Source organism: Pelophylax lessonae (genome assembly GCF_965119305.1).
Source record: "Pelophylax lessonae genome assembly, chromosome: 11".
Lineage (NCBI taxonomy): Eukaryota > Metazoa > Chordata > Amphibia > Anura > Ranidae > Pelophylax > Pelophylax lessonae.
The window spans coordinates 54,461,815-54,479,538 of record NC_138778.1 but is presented as its reverse complement, the minus strand read 5'-3'; the positions used below and the strand labels follow the sequence as shown (position 1 = coordinate 54,479,538).

The window sequence follows — 17,724 nt, the reverse complement described above, 5'->3', positions numbered from 1 at the left end:
CGCAGGGACAGTTTTTCCTTCCAGTGATACCACTGACCTGGGGACAATTTTTTCTCATGTGACACCACAGGCACAGGGGTATATCTCCTTTTAGTGATACCACCGATGCATGGACATTTTTTTCCCACACCAATGTCTGCACATTTTTTTCTACATCAAGGTCAGCCCCATATTTTATTGTGAGATAGAATGTCACAAATGTTTTGGAGCAGCTTGCTGCATTCTTCATCCTACCATGCCTCTATCACCAACTGCCCCCCTCACCTCTCACCCAACTGAAAGGAGTGGGGCCGCAGTTTGGCACCTTCACCCTGGGCACCGGTTGACCTTGTCCTGCCACTGCCCGTCCTTGTTCTGTCCACATCTGATTCCCCTGCAGGCTGCTGTGTTCATTTATAACTGAAGCAAAGTAAACTGTATTTATTATACTTCATTTTCTGAATGAAAAGGAGCATCTGTCTGTAGGCCACAGCACTTATGTGAATAAAACCCCAAAACCTTATTTACACTCAGAACTTTAAGGTAGGCTGTATGTGGCCCCGTGATTTCTAACAGCAGCCCTCCCCTTTCGCACGTACCACATATGCTGGGTGATGGGATTATGAATGGGTGCCATGCAGCCAGTCCTATCGGAAGCTTGGTATTCTGTAGTGTTGTGTTAGGCCTGCAAGTCCTTTCCACCTCACCTCAGGGTTCACCACGCACACTGATGCAGGGCTCATGCAGATGCCTGGGGCTGCAATAGTGTTAGGCTTGCACAGCTGTACCCATTCACCTTAGGTCGCACGCCAACGCACGGCCCTTTTGGAAACTTTTGGAATTTGATTTTGACTGACTTTGGTAGCATTGCGACTGTGTTCTTTCACCTCAGGGCACATGCAGATGCACAGCCCTTAAGGCCCACCAAAATCCTCAGCACCAGGCCTATGATTCTTTTTATCTGGTCCTGGATTCACCATCTCTATCAGTGACAGTGATCATTGTCACTGCCCACAGAATGCTATGGGGAATCTAAAATGTTACAGTAGATGATTAGAAATCTTCCAACTAGAATATCTCTTCTGATGACAATTGTCTAAACAGGAATTTCCTTAACTTTGTAGAGTTTTCATCTTACTTCTCATCTTACTTCTCATACAGGAAGTTAAAGGAAATCTCCCTAATGAAACACAGACAGTAAAAAATAAACTTAAAAAAGGATTTGCTTTACAAACACTAAATACCTTTTAGATGTCTTCCTCAGACTTTGGGACATTCCCTAAATAATACCTCTGTGTTGGGACATTCCAATACATGCCTGCTACCATTCACTTTTAACTTATAGTTATAGAGTCAGCATTCTTACTTTAAAAAAAAATATACAACTTTTTTCTTAATGAATTAAACAGGCTTTCATTTATTTGGAAATAAATGCAAATGACAAAATGTCTAAAAATCTTTTTGCATGGGGATGTTTCTGTGCACCAACAACAAATGAGACTTCTAAATATGGTTTATTTTCTCTTCCCTCGGGCAGGTATGGCTTTTTATGATGAAGCCACTGGAATTGTTTGAAAGCCCTTAACATTTGGAAACATCTTAGAGGAGAAATCCGCTAGCATACTTCTGTCACCTTTTCTGTGTGGGGTCAACTCGCACGTAATTGTAACCCTTTGATTTGGATTCAGACTTGGTACCCTAAAAAAAACAGGATGTTTATTAGTAAGTTGTAGGAAGTATGTAACTGTATACAGAAAGGCATGCAGATGGGTATATGGCTAGCTAGATAGATTAAAAAAACTCAAAATATTGTATAGCAGTAATTCTTTTTCATAAACATGTTTCTCTATTCTTAGGAAGTTTCATGAACGGAATGAAGCCGATTTTGTTAGACGATATCTTGGGTGCTTTTATAATGGATGGAAGATACTTGATACAAGCTTTTCATGACATATGCTGGATGGATAGACAGACAGACACAAAGAGACACTAACACTTAATTCCTACCATAAGGTGCAGTAGCACCCTTTGGCATTCATTGTAAACAGTGTTGGGGGTAACTAGTTACAAAGTAACTGATTACAGTAACTGCATTACTTTTTTTGGTAACAAAGTAATGTAACTAGTTACAATACTAATATTGGTAACTAGACTACTATACTAGGCTATAGGAGGTAACTACACTACTTTAATAGGCTATAGGAATGTGCTTTCCTGCGTTACCCAAGCCGTGCGATACAATCGTTATTTCGAAGAATAGAGAGGGATGAAGTTTATGACTTTTTGTTGCACTTTATGTTTTATTCTGTTTTTTCAGGTTTTGTTCTCATGTTTCCCAAAGCCTGTGTTTATACAATAAACTCTATGCAGAAAAAGTGTCATGTATCTTCTTCTGCACGGTCAATTAAGAAAGAGGAAAGTAAAGTAATAAGTAGTGAAGTTACTTTTCAAATGCATTAACTAGTAAAGTAATCTCGTTACAATTTACAGAAGTAACTAGTAACTAGTAACTAGTTACATTTTTTGAGTAACTACCCCAACACTGATTGTAAAGTACTTCATGTTCAAAGATTTTTGAAGGCTACATGCTCAAGCTGAATTCAGTTGTGTTTCTATGTACTGGTAAATTTTAAAGTATAAATATATGCAAGACTTTTTAAAAAACAAAATTGGATGGAGTGAAGAGGAATTAGAGCCCCTGTCAGTTTTTATTGCTGTCTGTGCCCCCATTAAGGAGATTCACCCTCTCTATTTGTCATTTTTACCATTCTTATTAAAAGAAAACCCTCAATTTTGGGTTGTCTCCAGAAAAGCAATAGAAAATAAATCTTCCAATGGGGACACTAGTTCTGGTGACCTGGGGATCCCCAAGGAATTCCTTTAATTTGCAGGGATTTCCTCTCCCTTCCTGTTTGGCTATGGAACAGGAAGTGAAGGGAAATCTCCACAATGGAACACAGATGGCGGAAAAAAAATCTAACAGGGGTTATAACCTTCCCTTATTCTATCCAAAATGAAAAAAAAAAAATGTTTTGCCCATATTTCTTCTTTAAAGGATAGGTTCACCTTTAGTAACATGTTACACTCAGATTTAGGGTGTACCATATAACATGTTACTAAATTACCAGAAGAAACCCTGACCCTATCCCCCGTTGTGAAAGCAGGTTGTCACAATTCAAAAACAGCGTGGCCCTGCGACGTTCCGCCCAAACAGCTGCGTCATTCATTCACAGAATTCCGTAAATGAATGAACTACAACTACCATCAGCTATCAGCTTGTAGTTCTCAATGAACTATTAGGGTGCTGGTGAGCGCTCTAGTAGTTCACTGATTCTCTTGCAATTCAGAAACTGCTTGCCCGTATCGGAGGTACGGGCAGACAGCTCTACTGACAACCTGCAGGAGCCTGGCATGGCTTTACATGGCACCTAAGAAAAAAAATAAAAATAAAAATGATTTTACCCTACTTATCTTTTAATTACTATAATTCTGGCTAATCTGCCTAACTAGCAATTTTTTAAGGACATATAAAGATTAAATTTGATACAATCAGTGTACTAGTCTGCCCAGTGCACTAGCCTGTCTAGAACATTTTTCAATGTATTATTTTTTCAAAGGGTATAGTTGTTAATTGGTTTGCAGGCTGCCATGGCCAATGTAAATCTTTGTAGCTGACATAATAATCCCATTATGGAGAACCAATTTCATTGGTCCTAGCTAGGTATTGGTGACCAGTGCTGTCAATGGCACGATTCTGACAGCTAGAAACTGTGCAAAGTGACAGTTGCCAACTGTCAAAGGGATAATGTAAATGAACATATCCTCAGCAGGTGAATCATGCAGGGGAATGTTAATCTACAGATTGTGGGCAGAAAGAATACAGGTGAAAGGTCTGGAGCTTGTACCTTTGAAAAACAAGTTAGCATTGCCACTTTAGCGCTAACTTTTCTGCTACTTTTCTTTAAAATGTTTGTTCTTTATTTACTTTTCTTTGCTTTATTTCTTTGTACAGATTTGTTTTGCGGCTTAGAAGTAGGGCCAAAATTATACAATCAGAAAAGGCATTATCATTTTATAGTTCTTTGAATGTATAATATTTTCTGATGTAGTTAGCCAATTTTTATCATCAAACTAAGAAAAGGTAAATTGCTTTCTAGAACATTATCTAATACCTATAACAAAGGAAACTTTCTTTATCGGTCACCATTGTTTTGCTAGTTCCCTGATAGAGAGAAGGTACAGTATTATGAGCAGAATTCCCGTGGGAAAGCCAGCATATTCTTCTTAATATGCTCTTGCAATATGCTCCTCTGGGTTTGACTATATCATTTTGCTTTTTAGAACCTGTTTGTTCTTGTTGGTTACATTTTTCTTCTTTATTAGTCAACTATCACAGCACATTTGCATTTATACTGTATTATCTTGGCAAGGATATCTCGGATATCTCTGTGGCTCAGGTGTATTGTTTTATTGAACTTATCTGTCTTCTTTATCTCATCATTGGGAACGATTTACCTTAAAAACTCTTTTGGCCCTACTTCTCCCCTGGGTCACTGGGGTGCACTTAGTTCTGCACTCCTGTGTCTCAGACTCAGGGAACAGTGGGCTAAAGCCTGCTGTTGACTGATGTCACAGAGCCAGTCCAGACTCTGCGGGGATCCTGACAATAATGTTGGGATCTGCCCAAATTCCTGACCGGCAGCTGGCTCAGCCTCTCAGCATGCCACCAAAAGCCTGAGCTAGTGGCTCCTACCCCCTCTATGGCCTGGCACTCCAATGAGCTGAGTTCTCAGTATAGAGCGCTCAGGGGACTAGGCAGGTGATTATAAATGTTTGTTTTTTGGTTTTCGCACTTCTCTTTTGAAGTAGGACTCCTTACAATCAGCTGAATAATTTGGTAAATTTGAATTCCATCTACTCTGGCTTAATTGTACACTATGATTAAACCATACTAGGAAGCGAAATATGTAATAGAGAAGTATAGCTGCAGTATCTCTATGGCTAGTATTGCGTGTGAATAGAAAGGATGGCTGCACACCATGCTGGGGTCCTTATGATTAAGCACAGGATATTTGTGGGAAACGCGTCAACATTCTACTGTTCATTGTCTCTGTCGTCTGGTGTGTGTCTCATAGTCTTTTAACAATAAATTAACTTGGACCCCAGCATGGTGTGCAGCCATCCTTTCTATTGATTTGGTTCTCGGAAGCGAGCTGGGGATTGCACCCAGAGATGGAGCCACATATTGATTGAATTACTCACCTGGAGCGTCATTGTCTCTTGTTCCTGGTATTGCATATGGAATTAGAAGAAGAAGTGTGTACATGTCCTTTTTTTTTTAGCTTGCAACCAGTGAGAGGTGTCAAGACCTAGAATTGTGCACCCATGGCTTGAAGGATAAGGTCACCTAAGGGAACATGTTGCATCTGTTCTACCCCTTGTTATCAACATGTAACATGTTCCTGATCCTGCAGCTGCTCCCTGATCCCCGCACTCCCTGTGACAGCAGGCCAGGGATCTTCTCCCCGTACCTGGTGTCACTATTTGAAAAGAGCCCGGCCATGCGGGGCTCTGTCCACACGGCCGCATCAATGATTCACTGATCCCTGTGAATCAATCAACTACAAGTACTGACAGGCTTTGCAGCTGTTGGCTTGTAGTTCTCAATGAGCTACCAGGGTGCTGTTGAGCTCTCAAGTAGTTCATTGAGTTTTCCTGTCAGTGTGAAATTTCCTGCAGGTACAATGTACGGGCAGACAGCTTACACTGACAGTCTGTAGGAGCCCTGCATGGCACCCACTATCTGCTGATAGCGGGTGCAATACTTTCCAGGTTTCTACAAAACAAATAGTAAGTGCATATTTTTTTACCTGCAAAAAAATGTGAATTTATGTATTTATTTTTGTAACAGAAACGTATCCTTTAAATGTGTCTTGGGTCCTTTCAGCTGTGAATTTGGCTCAGTAAAGTGGCACTGCAGCAATTTGTTTTTGGTGTAAGTAGGGAAAGGTTAGAAGCAAGCAATGTCAGATTTGTACAGTATTTCTTTCTCTCAGAGTACTCCATACCCGTTCTGATGATCACCTGGCGATAAGAGGAAATTGTCAGAGAAAACACATGTTCTGCTAACAACTTTCCCTTTTGGCAACTCTTCCTGAATTTGGGGAGATTTCCTTTTACTTCCTTTTGTGTTTCTGTGACAAGAGTTGATAAGCAATCTCCCTTTTTAGGAGGCAGACAGCCTGTAATCTTTCTGTACTCTGTCTAAAGCTTGGTTTTAGCTAGAATTCCACTTTATAATATATACAGTATGTTTGAACCAGTTTTCCAGTGAAAGGATTTGCAATTCTGCTGATCCAAGTTTTGTGACCTCCGCTGTGCAGCAAATAGGTAACAGCCAAATTATGTGGACTGCTTTTATAGCTTCCAGAGCAGGGGCTGACTGGCAACTTTCAGCCCAGGGGGAAAGTACAAACCAAAGGCCATTGGTGCAGCGACTCAGCCCCCCTCCAACTCTCTCTCTTCCCAGCCTCCTCCTGACCCCCATTCCAGGCTTAAGCTCAGCTCCAGGTACTCTCTACTGACCGGCCAAATCTGGTTTCCCGACCTGGCAAGCAGGAGCAGTTTGAGGAAGCTGGGACAGCTCGGTAGGGGCTGGCTGGAGGAGGAGAGTCTCCAGTGGGGCATGGATTCGGCCTCTGTTCAGACACAGCTCACACCATCCATGCTGGCGGGGAGGGCTGTGCTCTTTGTTTTTCTTTATCCCGCACTCAGTAGGTCAGCGGTGGGGACTTTTTACTTCTCTTCACCAGGAATCCTTAAGACATGTCTGTGGCAGAAGGGGTGCAGCCTTTTTATGGGGAATCAGAGTGGCCTGGGGGCAATTGCCCTCCTGCCCCCTGGCCCAGTCCTCCCCTGTTCCAGATTTGCCAGCATCCCCAAATGCTAATTTATTTGTTCAGTCAGCAGGAGCGCTGAACCAGCAGGTGGATCTATCTTAGGTATAGCAAAAGCATGTGCAGCACAAAACTAACTGAACAAAATTCTGTTCTGCATATGGTAGACCACTTTTATATTAGGACATGTCTGTAAACTGTCCTGTCCATTCAAAACAGCTTACCATGCCTGGCAATGGTCAAGATATTGAAAAAAGATTGCTTTAAGCTATGATAGTGCATATCACATTTTAAATAATTTTTCAAATAATATTTTTACTCACTTGACAATTACTTGATCTCGGAAAAGGCCGCTCCCCTCTACAATCAAAACACTGTCAGGGACAACTTCTTTGATTGGATTAGTAAATATAACATCCACGCGTGAAGTTTTTTCAAATTTGACGTCTTCAATAGGCTATGAACAAAATACATATACAATCTGTATTATTATTGTAGTAGTATTATTAGTGGTGATGGTAGTCATTTTAAAATACAAAAAAACATATATAAATTAAAGTCTATGTAAACCCTAATAATTAACTTCTCTTTTTTGCTTTCTTTTGGTCTGTTAGATTACCATTCAGAGCTTTTTGTTATATCTGTGGCAGGTGATCCTGCCAGAATCTTGTGAAATGGTAACTTCCTGTGCTGCACTCTTACACTAAGTTTACAGCATCTGCATTTTTGAAGCCTCACAAATGCCTGTCAATGCTCTGTGTTAGTTATGTGCTTTGAAGCGAACAGTGTTGTTTGCATGGTTGCATTTGCTTCAGTTTGCGTTGTGTCGCACCAAAGTTTATCTGACAAGTAGCATTGACCTGACTTTACTGCCTCCATTAATGTCAATGCAAACACTCTGCAAGCGCACTATAAACGCCCCTATGGTGCTTACAGTGCATTTGAGATGCACTTAGAAAGCTTTACTAGCCGAAGTGATAGTAAAAGAATTCATACAAAGCAAAATCAACACAAAAGAGGCACCTGAAAAGTATCTAAAATGCATGCAGAACGCATCACTAATGCATAGTAACATGAAGGGCACATTAATGGTCATCCGTGATATCTAAATTGACAAATCTTATAGATTTTTTTGACTGGGTGACTAAAATAATAGACGGTGGAGGTGCAGTAGACATTGCATATCTAGATTTTAGTAAGGCTTTTGACACTGTCCCACATAGAAGACTTATCAATAAACTGCAGTCATTGAGCATGGACTCCCATATTGTTGAGTGGATTAGGCAGTGGCTGAGTGACAGACAACAGAGGGTTGTAGTCAATGGAGAACATTCAGAACAAGGTCATGTTACCAGTGGGGTACCTCAGGGATCTGTACTGGGACCAATTTTATTTAATATCTTCATAAGTGATATTGCAAAAGGCCTCGATGGTAAGGTTTGTCTTTTTGCTGATGACACAAAGATATGTAACAGGGTCGATGTTCCTGGAGGGAAACGCCAAATGGAAAAGGATTTAGGAAAACTAGAAGAATGGTCAGAACTCTGGCAACTGAAATTTAATGTGGATAAGTGCAAGATAATGCACCTGGGGCATAAAAACCCAAGGGCAGAATATAGAATATTTGACACAGTCCTGACCTCAGTATCTGAGGAAAGGGATTTAGGAGTAATTATTTCAGAAGACTTAAAGGTGGGAAGACAATGTAATAGAGCAGCACGAAATGCCAGCAGAATGCTTGGATGTATAGGGAGAGGTATAAGCAGTAGAAAGAGAGAAGTGCTTATGCCGCTGTACAGAACACTGGTGAGACCTCACTTGGAGTATTGTGCGCAGTACTGGAGGCCATATCTCCAGAAGGATATAGATACTCTAGAGAGAGTTCAGAGAAGAGCTACTAAACTAGTACATGGATTGCAGGAAAAAACTTACCAGGAAAGGTTAAAGGACCTTAACATGTATAGCTTGGAAGAAAGAAGAGACAGAGGGGATATGATAGAAACTTTTAAATACATAAAGGGAATCAACTCGGTAAAGGAGGAGAGCATATTTAAAAGAAGAAAAACTACCACAAGAGGACACAGTTTTAAATTAGAGGGGCAAAGGTTTAAAAGTAATACGAGGAAGTATTACTTTACTGAGAGAGTAGTGGATGCATGGAATAACCTTCCTGCAGAAGTGGTAGCTGCAAATACAGTGAAGGAGTTTAAGCATGCATGGGATAGGCATAAGGCTATCCTTCATATAAGATAGGGCCAGGGACTATTCATAGGATTCAGATATATTGGGCAGACTAGATGGGCCAAATGGTTCTTATCTGCCGACACATTCTATGTTTCTATGTTTCTATGTCTGAATGAGCCCTTATGAGTTACCATTGTTCCCATCTCTCTCTGTGGACTACAATACTCTTTTCCTCTCTGTAACAGAGATGGGGATAGGGAGAAGTTATCAAAGTCCTGTGCAGAGATGTATAGTAACTAAGTAGAACTACTTCACTACTGTACTTAAGTACCGAAAGGCGGTATCTGTACTTTCCTAGAGTAGAATTTTTTTCTCCTACTTCCACTTTTACTTCACTACATTTTTTCATTGATTTCAATACTTCTACTCCGATATTTTTTTTTGTGCTGCATAGTTACTCGTTACAATTCTAAAAATTACCACTGCCAGAATAGTAGATGGCAGATTTCATGAAGCTCAAAACATGTGTATTATCAGCGCATACGAAAATAAATGCTACTGTATGTATAAATAAAAGCTGCATTTGAAATAATAAAAAACAATATGATGTGCAAACTTTTGACTTCTTTCTTTAATAACTACATAACACAGTACTTGTACTTTTACTTTCAGTACTTGAGTTGCAATTTTTTTTTTTCAAAACTACTGGTACTTTTACTTTCAGTACTTGAGTAGCAAAATGTTTAAAAAAACTACTTGCAATACTTAAGTACAAAAAATGTTGAATACTTTAGTACTTCTTCTCAAGTCACTTTTTGATCGAGCACTTCCACTTCTACTCAAGTCACTTTTTGATCGAACACTTGTACTTTTACTCAAGTATGGGTTTCGAGTACTTTATACAACTCTGGTCCTGTGCTAGGGTGACAATGCTGCTACTCCATATATACTAATGTATGATGAATGAGTGTTGTCACCCTAGGACAGTAAGAACTGAATAAGGAATAAGGAAAACCAATGCAGCAACCAAATCTTTGGAAAGGTAGGTTGCAACATATTACATTTTTGCACTTGGGTTTAAATACTCTGTATCAGCTTTTGTCAATCTTTTTACTTCAGAGGAACCTTTGGAATAATTTTCAGATCCTGGGGAACCACCTGCTACAACCAAAGAATGTGAAGAATGCCACCCTTAAAGTGATGATCAAAGTGTCATCTTTACAGATGGTCAAAATTCTACCTGTACAAACAACTTAAAAGGTTAGCGGTGTCACACAGAGGCATTGGCCCCAGAACTATGCAGGCAGTATGAAATAGGAGGTCTGCTGATGCAGCTCGAGGAACCCCTAGCAACCTCTGGAGGTTTAGAATGGCTGCTCTATATGACCTAATCTAACTTTGAGCACTATGTTGGTCTGTATTGGAGCTTACACAGAGTTAAGGACCTCATCCCCTAACAGGGATTTGTTTTTTTTACTGTTTGGGAAAATATGTGGGTATATTGCCTCTTTCCCTTCCTCTCCCAATTTTTCTCTCTCTTCCATCCTTCCTATCAATATGGAAAATTAAGAGGCTAATTTATAAGAGTGAACTGATATGGCTATTTGCGTACTATGGTGTCCAATTTATAAAATGTGGGTCATGGTATGCACCCTGTGGAATCCAATGCAGCAGAGTGAACTATGTGATTAGAGAAGAGCTGATCAGATGAGTAACAGGTCATGTGACTGCGCTCTTCTGCTGGCTTTTTTTTTCTTTCTTCTTCTGTTTAATAATATTGCAGAAGTCGGGAGCCAGAGGAGTGCAATGCACTGTTTTATAAATGCGCAGACGATTGATTTGTTTTTTATTAAAGCAGCGGTATGACCCATGGCATGGCCATACCTCTGTTTTGTAACTAGATCCCTTATTGTACCTATGGACATTGGAGTGCAGTAAGAAGATTGTTAGTCCTACCCTTAACAGCAGTGCTGGATTCTTCAGCGTAGTCACTGTTTGTACTAGTAAGCTGCCTCCCCTTTCATCGGTACACACAGCTACACATTGAATCATGTTGTCCGCAGTTATGGCATCTCTATAAAGAACATACGGTAATTTCATCTCAACACTTTTCTCTGGAAAACAAGGACATAAATAAAGGTTATGAACAGGCACTGAAACACAACAAAATATGGTTTAACATTTAGGCTGAAAAAGTACAGGTTCATCAAGTTCAACAAATTGAAGAAACCCACAATTTATCCAGAGTAAGTCTAAAGACTCATCTAAAGCATGGTCTAGCTTGCTCCAACAAGGGAAAAACATCATTCATGTTCCCTTTATAAAAACATGCTCAACCTGTGGCCGCAGTGATGATCACTCAATCGACATACTACAGCACATGTGTCAAACACAAGACCCAAGGGCCGAATCCACCCCACCAGGTCATTTCATGTGGCCCTCGCACCCATGGCTTTATTTAGACTGGAACGTGGTGGAACAGCATTCCTCCACTTCCATCTCTCACCCTCCACTCACCACCCTCCACTCCCCACTGTTACTTGTAAACAAAGAAGCATTCTGTGTTTACAAGGACAGCATTCTTTTCTGTGGGTCTCACAGATCCCTGCCTGCCCAGTGGGAGCAAGGGAGATGCAGGTGCAGTGTGGGATGGGGTATCCAGAGATGTATAGTAACTAAGTAGAACTACTTCACTACTGTACTTAAGTACCGAAAGGCGGTATCTGTACTTTCCTAGAGTAGAATTTTTTTCTCCTACTTCCACTTTTACTTCACTACATTTTTTCAATGATTTCAATACTTCTACTCCGATATTTTTTTTTTGTGCTGCATAGTTACTCTTTACAATTATAAAAATGACCACTGCCAGAACAGTAGGTGGCAGGTTTCATGAAGCTCAAAACATGTGTATTATCAGCGCATACGAAAATAAATGCTACTGTATGTATAAATAAAAGCTGCATTTGAAATAATAAAAAACAATATGATGTTCAAACTTTTGACTTCTTTCTTTAATAACTACATAACACAGTACTTGTACTTTTACTTTCAGTACTTGAGTAGCATTTTTTTTCAAAACTACTGGTACTTTTACTTTCAGTACTTGAGTAGCAAAATTTAAAAAAAAAACTACTTGCAATACTTAAGTACAAAAAATGTTGAATACTTTAGTACTTCTACTCAAGTCACTTTTTGATCGAGCACTTCCACTTCTACTCAAGTCACTTTTTAAACGAGCACTTGTACTTTTACTCAAGTATGGGTTTCGAGTACTTTATACAACTCTGGGGGTATCACATGGTAAGCTGCAATATGATCTCCATCTGTGCCCAACCAATGATCTCCCTGCAAGTAAGAGAGAGATGGAGCCACCTACACTGCCAAGAGGTACTAGAGCCATGCCAGAAACTGCACTTTAAACATAGCATGTCCCTTAACTCTGCACTCTGTACATAGTGCATCCCTGAACTCTCAATATAACACACTCCTGGTATTTATTTCCCCTTTAAGATCCTCCCACTGTTGCGGCCACACCAACCATTCAATGCAGTTCGGCGAGGGGGGGGGGGGGTGTGGTTGAATTCCTGCATCTATTCTGTGCGGAAAAAAAACTTGCATAAATTTATATATTCTTACAGATACAACCGGATCTTTTGAGGGAAACCATAATGCAGATGCGGCCTGCAATGAAATTGAGTTTGACACCCTTGCATTTAGTACTTATAATAGGAAGTTACATTTAAAAGCACATCCAGCCTTTTTTTTTTTTTTTAAAGCTGAACTCCGGTCATCTGAAACAATCCTTGAGAACGTCTTCCCCCTACACTGCCAGTGTTAAAAGCTAAGTTCATCTTATTATGACATTTTTTTTTTTTACTTTTTTTTTTTTTTTAAACAGTGCATTGCCATGTAATTTATTCACAGATTTCCAAGAATAAGTAAACTACCAACACCATCTTCCACTGCGGCAGATGGACTTGTAGTTTCAGTGGGCTGCAGGGGTGCTAATGACTCATGAGCACTCTCATAGTCCACTGACACATCCTGATACAGAAAGCATGTATGGAAGTATGGTCTAAAAGCCGGAGGACATGTCCTATGTTGCACCTGTAATCTACTGATCATGAGTGCAATGCTTTCCAGGCTCCTGCAGCAAAAAGTTATAAATGCACATTTTTTTGTTTTTGCAAAAATATATGCATTTATTATTTTTTCTGTAAAGGTGAACTTAGCCTTTAATGGCTCCGGGAATTGGAATAAGCACACTATTATTTTATTCCTCACTCCCCCAGCAGCCGTTGCTCTCTAATGTTCCTGGTATGTGGCAGGCCCTTGGAATTCTGGTCCTACAATATACATGATGACGTCACGCTGTGACCGGAAAGAAGTGGCTTTTGGAGACCGGGTGCATAGTAGGGAGGAAGCCTGAAGGAGCCAACAATAATTTCAGTTCTTTGACAATATGAGCAAATAACCTTTACAGTGCAGGGGGAGGGTGATATGTGAGTGTAAGGTGAATTTTAAAGATGCTAGGAATTTAGGTTTAAAATAAAATACAGTATTGGCTAGGTCTACCCAACTTTGGTGAAAATTTTTTTCCCTTAACTAATAAAAAATAGTGCATGGAGTACAGCTTTCAGATAATAGTGTTAAGACTAGTTAAAGTGTTTGTAAACCTCAGACATGAAATATGAACAAAGCATATCCCTCTAGAGCAGGGGTCGGGAACCTTTTTGGCTGAGAGAGTCATGAACACCACATATTTTCAAATGTAATTCCATGAGAGCCATACACTATATTTCAGGGGTCGGGAACCTTTATTTAATATTCATATTCATGGGCCGCAGCTAAACAGTAAGTAGATGGAGCCGTATGAAAGTGCCTGGAGTCCGGACGGGAAGAGAGCAGAGCAGGCAGGTATGCAATGAGGCCGGAGTGGTAAAGCGCCTGCAGGCCTGCGAGTGATGGAGGAGAGTATAGGCCCTGAGAAAATGGCGGATGGCCGCTGAAGGCCTCAGAAGTGGATGTGAGAGGCAGCTCCTGCGGGTCCCCGGTGTCAGAGGGGAAGGAGATCGTGTCTGTTGGGGCACAGGGAGCAGATGGCAGGTCTCCTTATCGGGCGGTGATTGCCAAGGCCCTCAGATGCGCAGCACACAAGCCGGCGGCGGTACGGCGAGTAGGCTGCGGGGTCCATAGCGCGGCAATCCGGTCACCCAGAGACGAACTGAGGGAAGCGGTGGGTAGCCCACAAAGTGTACCGTCGATGGGTGCAGAAATCTCCTTGGCAACGGGCACAGCTACGCGGATGGCACTGGATTGAGTGGTAGATGCGACGGAGCTCTGGCTCACGTCCAGTGCGGCTCACGTCCGGGACACACCCCCCTTTATTACAGATTTGTCTGCAAGTCAGATGCAGCCATCAAAAGAGCCACGTCTGGCTCGCGAGCCCTAGGTTCCCTACCCCTGCTCTAAATTATGTGCCTGCCTTAATCCAGAGCACTAAGTATTATTTCACTCTAATAAAAGGAAATGACCAGCGCTATGGACTAAAGTGCATATGAGGGGGGGGGAGGAGAAAGATATTATAAATAGAAGGTGTAAGCTGCCACCAATCAACCCTTAGATATAAGGGTAAAAGTGCAATAAAAGAATGTGATAATTGGTATCGGCGCTACCTTATTAGTGTGAAGTAAATACCACAAATATCAGAGTGTCACCAATGTATAGTGAATAAACTCCTAAATAAAATAAATATTACATAACCAATGTGTTTAATGAAGTACAAAATTAAAACAACCAATACGGTGATAGGTGTACCATATACAATAATAGTGAACATAAAAGAAAAAAAAGAAAAAAGAAAGAAAAGAGAAGGGGAGTAAACCCCTAACCACAAATGTGTTTATCAGGTATGAATTTCCTGATATATGTGCCCCATATGTGATATAAAAATAGATATAAATACTTGCTGCTGAGTAAAATTATACTTGTCCACTAGGTGGCGTTTCCATTAATAGCTCATGCAGCAGTATATGATAAAAAAGGAAATGAGTGCTGCTAGAAAGATACGTAGAAAAAGCCACTAGGTGGCGTTTTGTAATACAACCTGTGCAGCAAATATGGATGGGGGTCTCTTCTCCGTGATGAAGGAGCAGCTCCGAGCCGGCACTTGTGCCCTAAATGCTCACAACAAGAGAAGGCCCCATAATGAATAGTAAATCCATACAATATGTAAAGAAAGCGCAGTACACTCACTGGTAGATTAGCGATGATCGGGATCAGAATGCAGTCGGTGCGCGCCGGGATGCTTCCGCGTTCCACGGCCGACAACCGGAAGTGACGTAGTACGTAGCAAACTCCGCCCTACGCGTTTCGTCAGAGGGACGTCAACTGGAGCGGCCAGTTGACGTCCCTCTGACGAAACGCGTAGGGCGGAGTTTTGCTACGTACTACGTCACTTCCGGTTGTCGGCCGTGGAACGCGGAAGCATCCCGGCGCGCACCGACTGCATTCTGATCCCGATCATCGCTAATCTACCAGTGAGTGTACTGCGCTTTCTTTACATATTGTATGGATTTACTATTCATTATGGGGCCTTCTCTTGTTGTGAGCATTTAGGGCACAAGTGCTGGCTCGGAGCTGCTCCTTCATCACGGAGAAGAGACCCCCATCCATATTTGCTGCACAGGTTGTATTACAAAACGCCACCTAGTGGCTTTTTCTACGTATCTTTCTAGCAGCACTCATTTCCTTTTTTATCATATACTGCTGCATGAGCTATTAATGGAAACGCCACCTAGTGGACAAGTATAATTTTACTCAGCAGCAAGTATTTATATCTATTTTTATATCACATATGGGGCACATATATCAGGAAATTCATACCTGATAAACACATTTGTGGTTAGGGGTTTACTCCCCTTCTCTTTTCTTTCTTTTTTCTTTTTTTTCTTTTATGTTCACTATTATTGTATATGGTACACCTATCACCGTATTGGTTGTTTTAATTTTGTACTTCATTAAACACATTGGTTATGTAATATTTATTTTATTTAGGAGTTTATTCACTATACATTGGTGACACTCTGATATTTGTGGTATTTACTTCACACTAATAAGGTAGCGCCGATACCAATTATCACATTCTTTTATTATTTCACTCTGCTACACTGTTCCTCTGGTATGTGCATGAGTCACTTTGACAAGTTTCCCTGACACCAAGAGAAAAAAGGTGAGAGGGGAGGGAGCTCCAGTACACAGCCTGTGATTGATAGCCTCGGCTCTCTTCCTGTGTGTTGCATGAAGGGGGAAGGGTCCCTTCCCTGCAATGAACTCTCAGAGCTCCCTTCACTGAGCTCTACAGTGTGCAATTTTAGCTCTCTGCCCTCTGGGGTCCTGGCAATTACCTGCAAGTGCAGTCTTCATCCAAGGCCAATCACTTACAGGTAGCTGCTACATGGTGATTACATGCGAGAAGCATCAACCTTGTGTAGGGTTGGCGACAAAAAGGCGTAAACCGGGCATAAGGTCAGTGACAAAGCACAGTGAATTAGCAACATTGGTGTCAGCCAATCACAGTGGTCATGTGATGAGTCGGGCATTGAAAGGATGCCATATTTGAAGCATACTAACAAATGTTCATCTTCAATGGGAATCTTTTTTTTTTTTTTTTTATTGACCATTAGTAGAACTGTGGCTTAATGAATTCCCTAACAGAAAAAATTCCCTGTGTGAAATATTTACGGTTTATGAATTTACACATACATACATTGTACCTACCTTCATTAGGTCCTAATGAAACAGAATGGGATTCAGTAAGAAAATCTTTAACTGGTTTACTGTTGTATATTATGGAGGTGGCTGTCATTTTGATCTCTATCTTATGGGGGTCAGCCACAGTGTTTTTGAGCATCAACGTGAGTATCAGGTCTTCACCAACTTGTGTTTCAGCGGCCTTTTTAAAACTGCCAGAAAATGAAGGTTTTACAGGAGCAGATTCATCAGCGGCAGTAGCAGCAAAAGCAGATTCCCGCGCAGCCATTCGGGAAAATACTCTGGGTGGCGCTATTATATTTCTTGCTTTTTCAAAAGCCTCTCTTTCCTCAGCAGAACCTGCAACAAAATTGTGATTTAACAGTGAGTAAATGTGAACCTTGACTTTTTTTATCACCTGTTTTTTTGAGCTAAAGAGCAGAAAAACTTGGAATGTGCCTGAACGAGTTTAAACACACATAAACACTAGACACGTCTAGAGTTTGAGTGTTAATGCATTCCAATGGCTAGAAAAAATAATATTCTGGCTAACAGAATGCAAATATGCTCAAACGCTAGACGCGCCTAAACGCATATGTAATATGCGACTTTTAGCACATTTTTTTCCCACTATGAGTTTTGGCATTCAGAGGGGCTTAAACAGATGCCCCATGTGCATGAAAGGTCAATTCGGTAGGACCCTGTCCTACACTTGTGTCAGATCTCTGTACGGGATTGTTTGGAATAAGTAATGTGCAGAGCTTTAATATTTCTTTGATTTCTTTGTGAAAAAAAAAAAGCTTAAGGATAGGTTTAAACATGCAGAAGTGATTGCCACCCTTCTAAAAGGCAGTCTGTGATGGATTGTGATGGAGGAGTTTGGCAGGCAGTGACACTACCTGTTTTAACCCTG

At 40.8% G+C, this 17,724-nt stretch overlaps 1 protein-coding gene across 1 annotated transcript in view; it reads right to left on the bottom strand.

Moving 5' to 3' along the window:
- Positions 1-1,451: 1,451 nt before the first annotated feature.
- The window catches only part of LOC309566716 (protein-glutamine gamma-glutamyltransferase E-like), a 53,796-nt gene continuing 37,523 nt past the window's right edge, over positions 1,452-17,724 (bottom strand). The window contains exons 10-13 of the mRNA XM_082271979.1: positions 16,839-17,171; positions 11,016-11,173; positions 7,199-7,332; positions 1,452-1,677 (exon numbers count right to left, since the gene is read on the bottom strand). Coding sequence (XP_082128105.1) covers positions 1,527-1,677; positions 7,199-7,332; positions 11,016-11,173; positions 16,839-17,171 — 776 coding nt within the window. The 3' untranslated portion in view covers positions 1,452-1,526. The remainder of the gene's footprint in view (positions 1,678-7,198; positions 7,333-11,015; positions 11,174-16,838; positions 17,172-17,724) is intronic.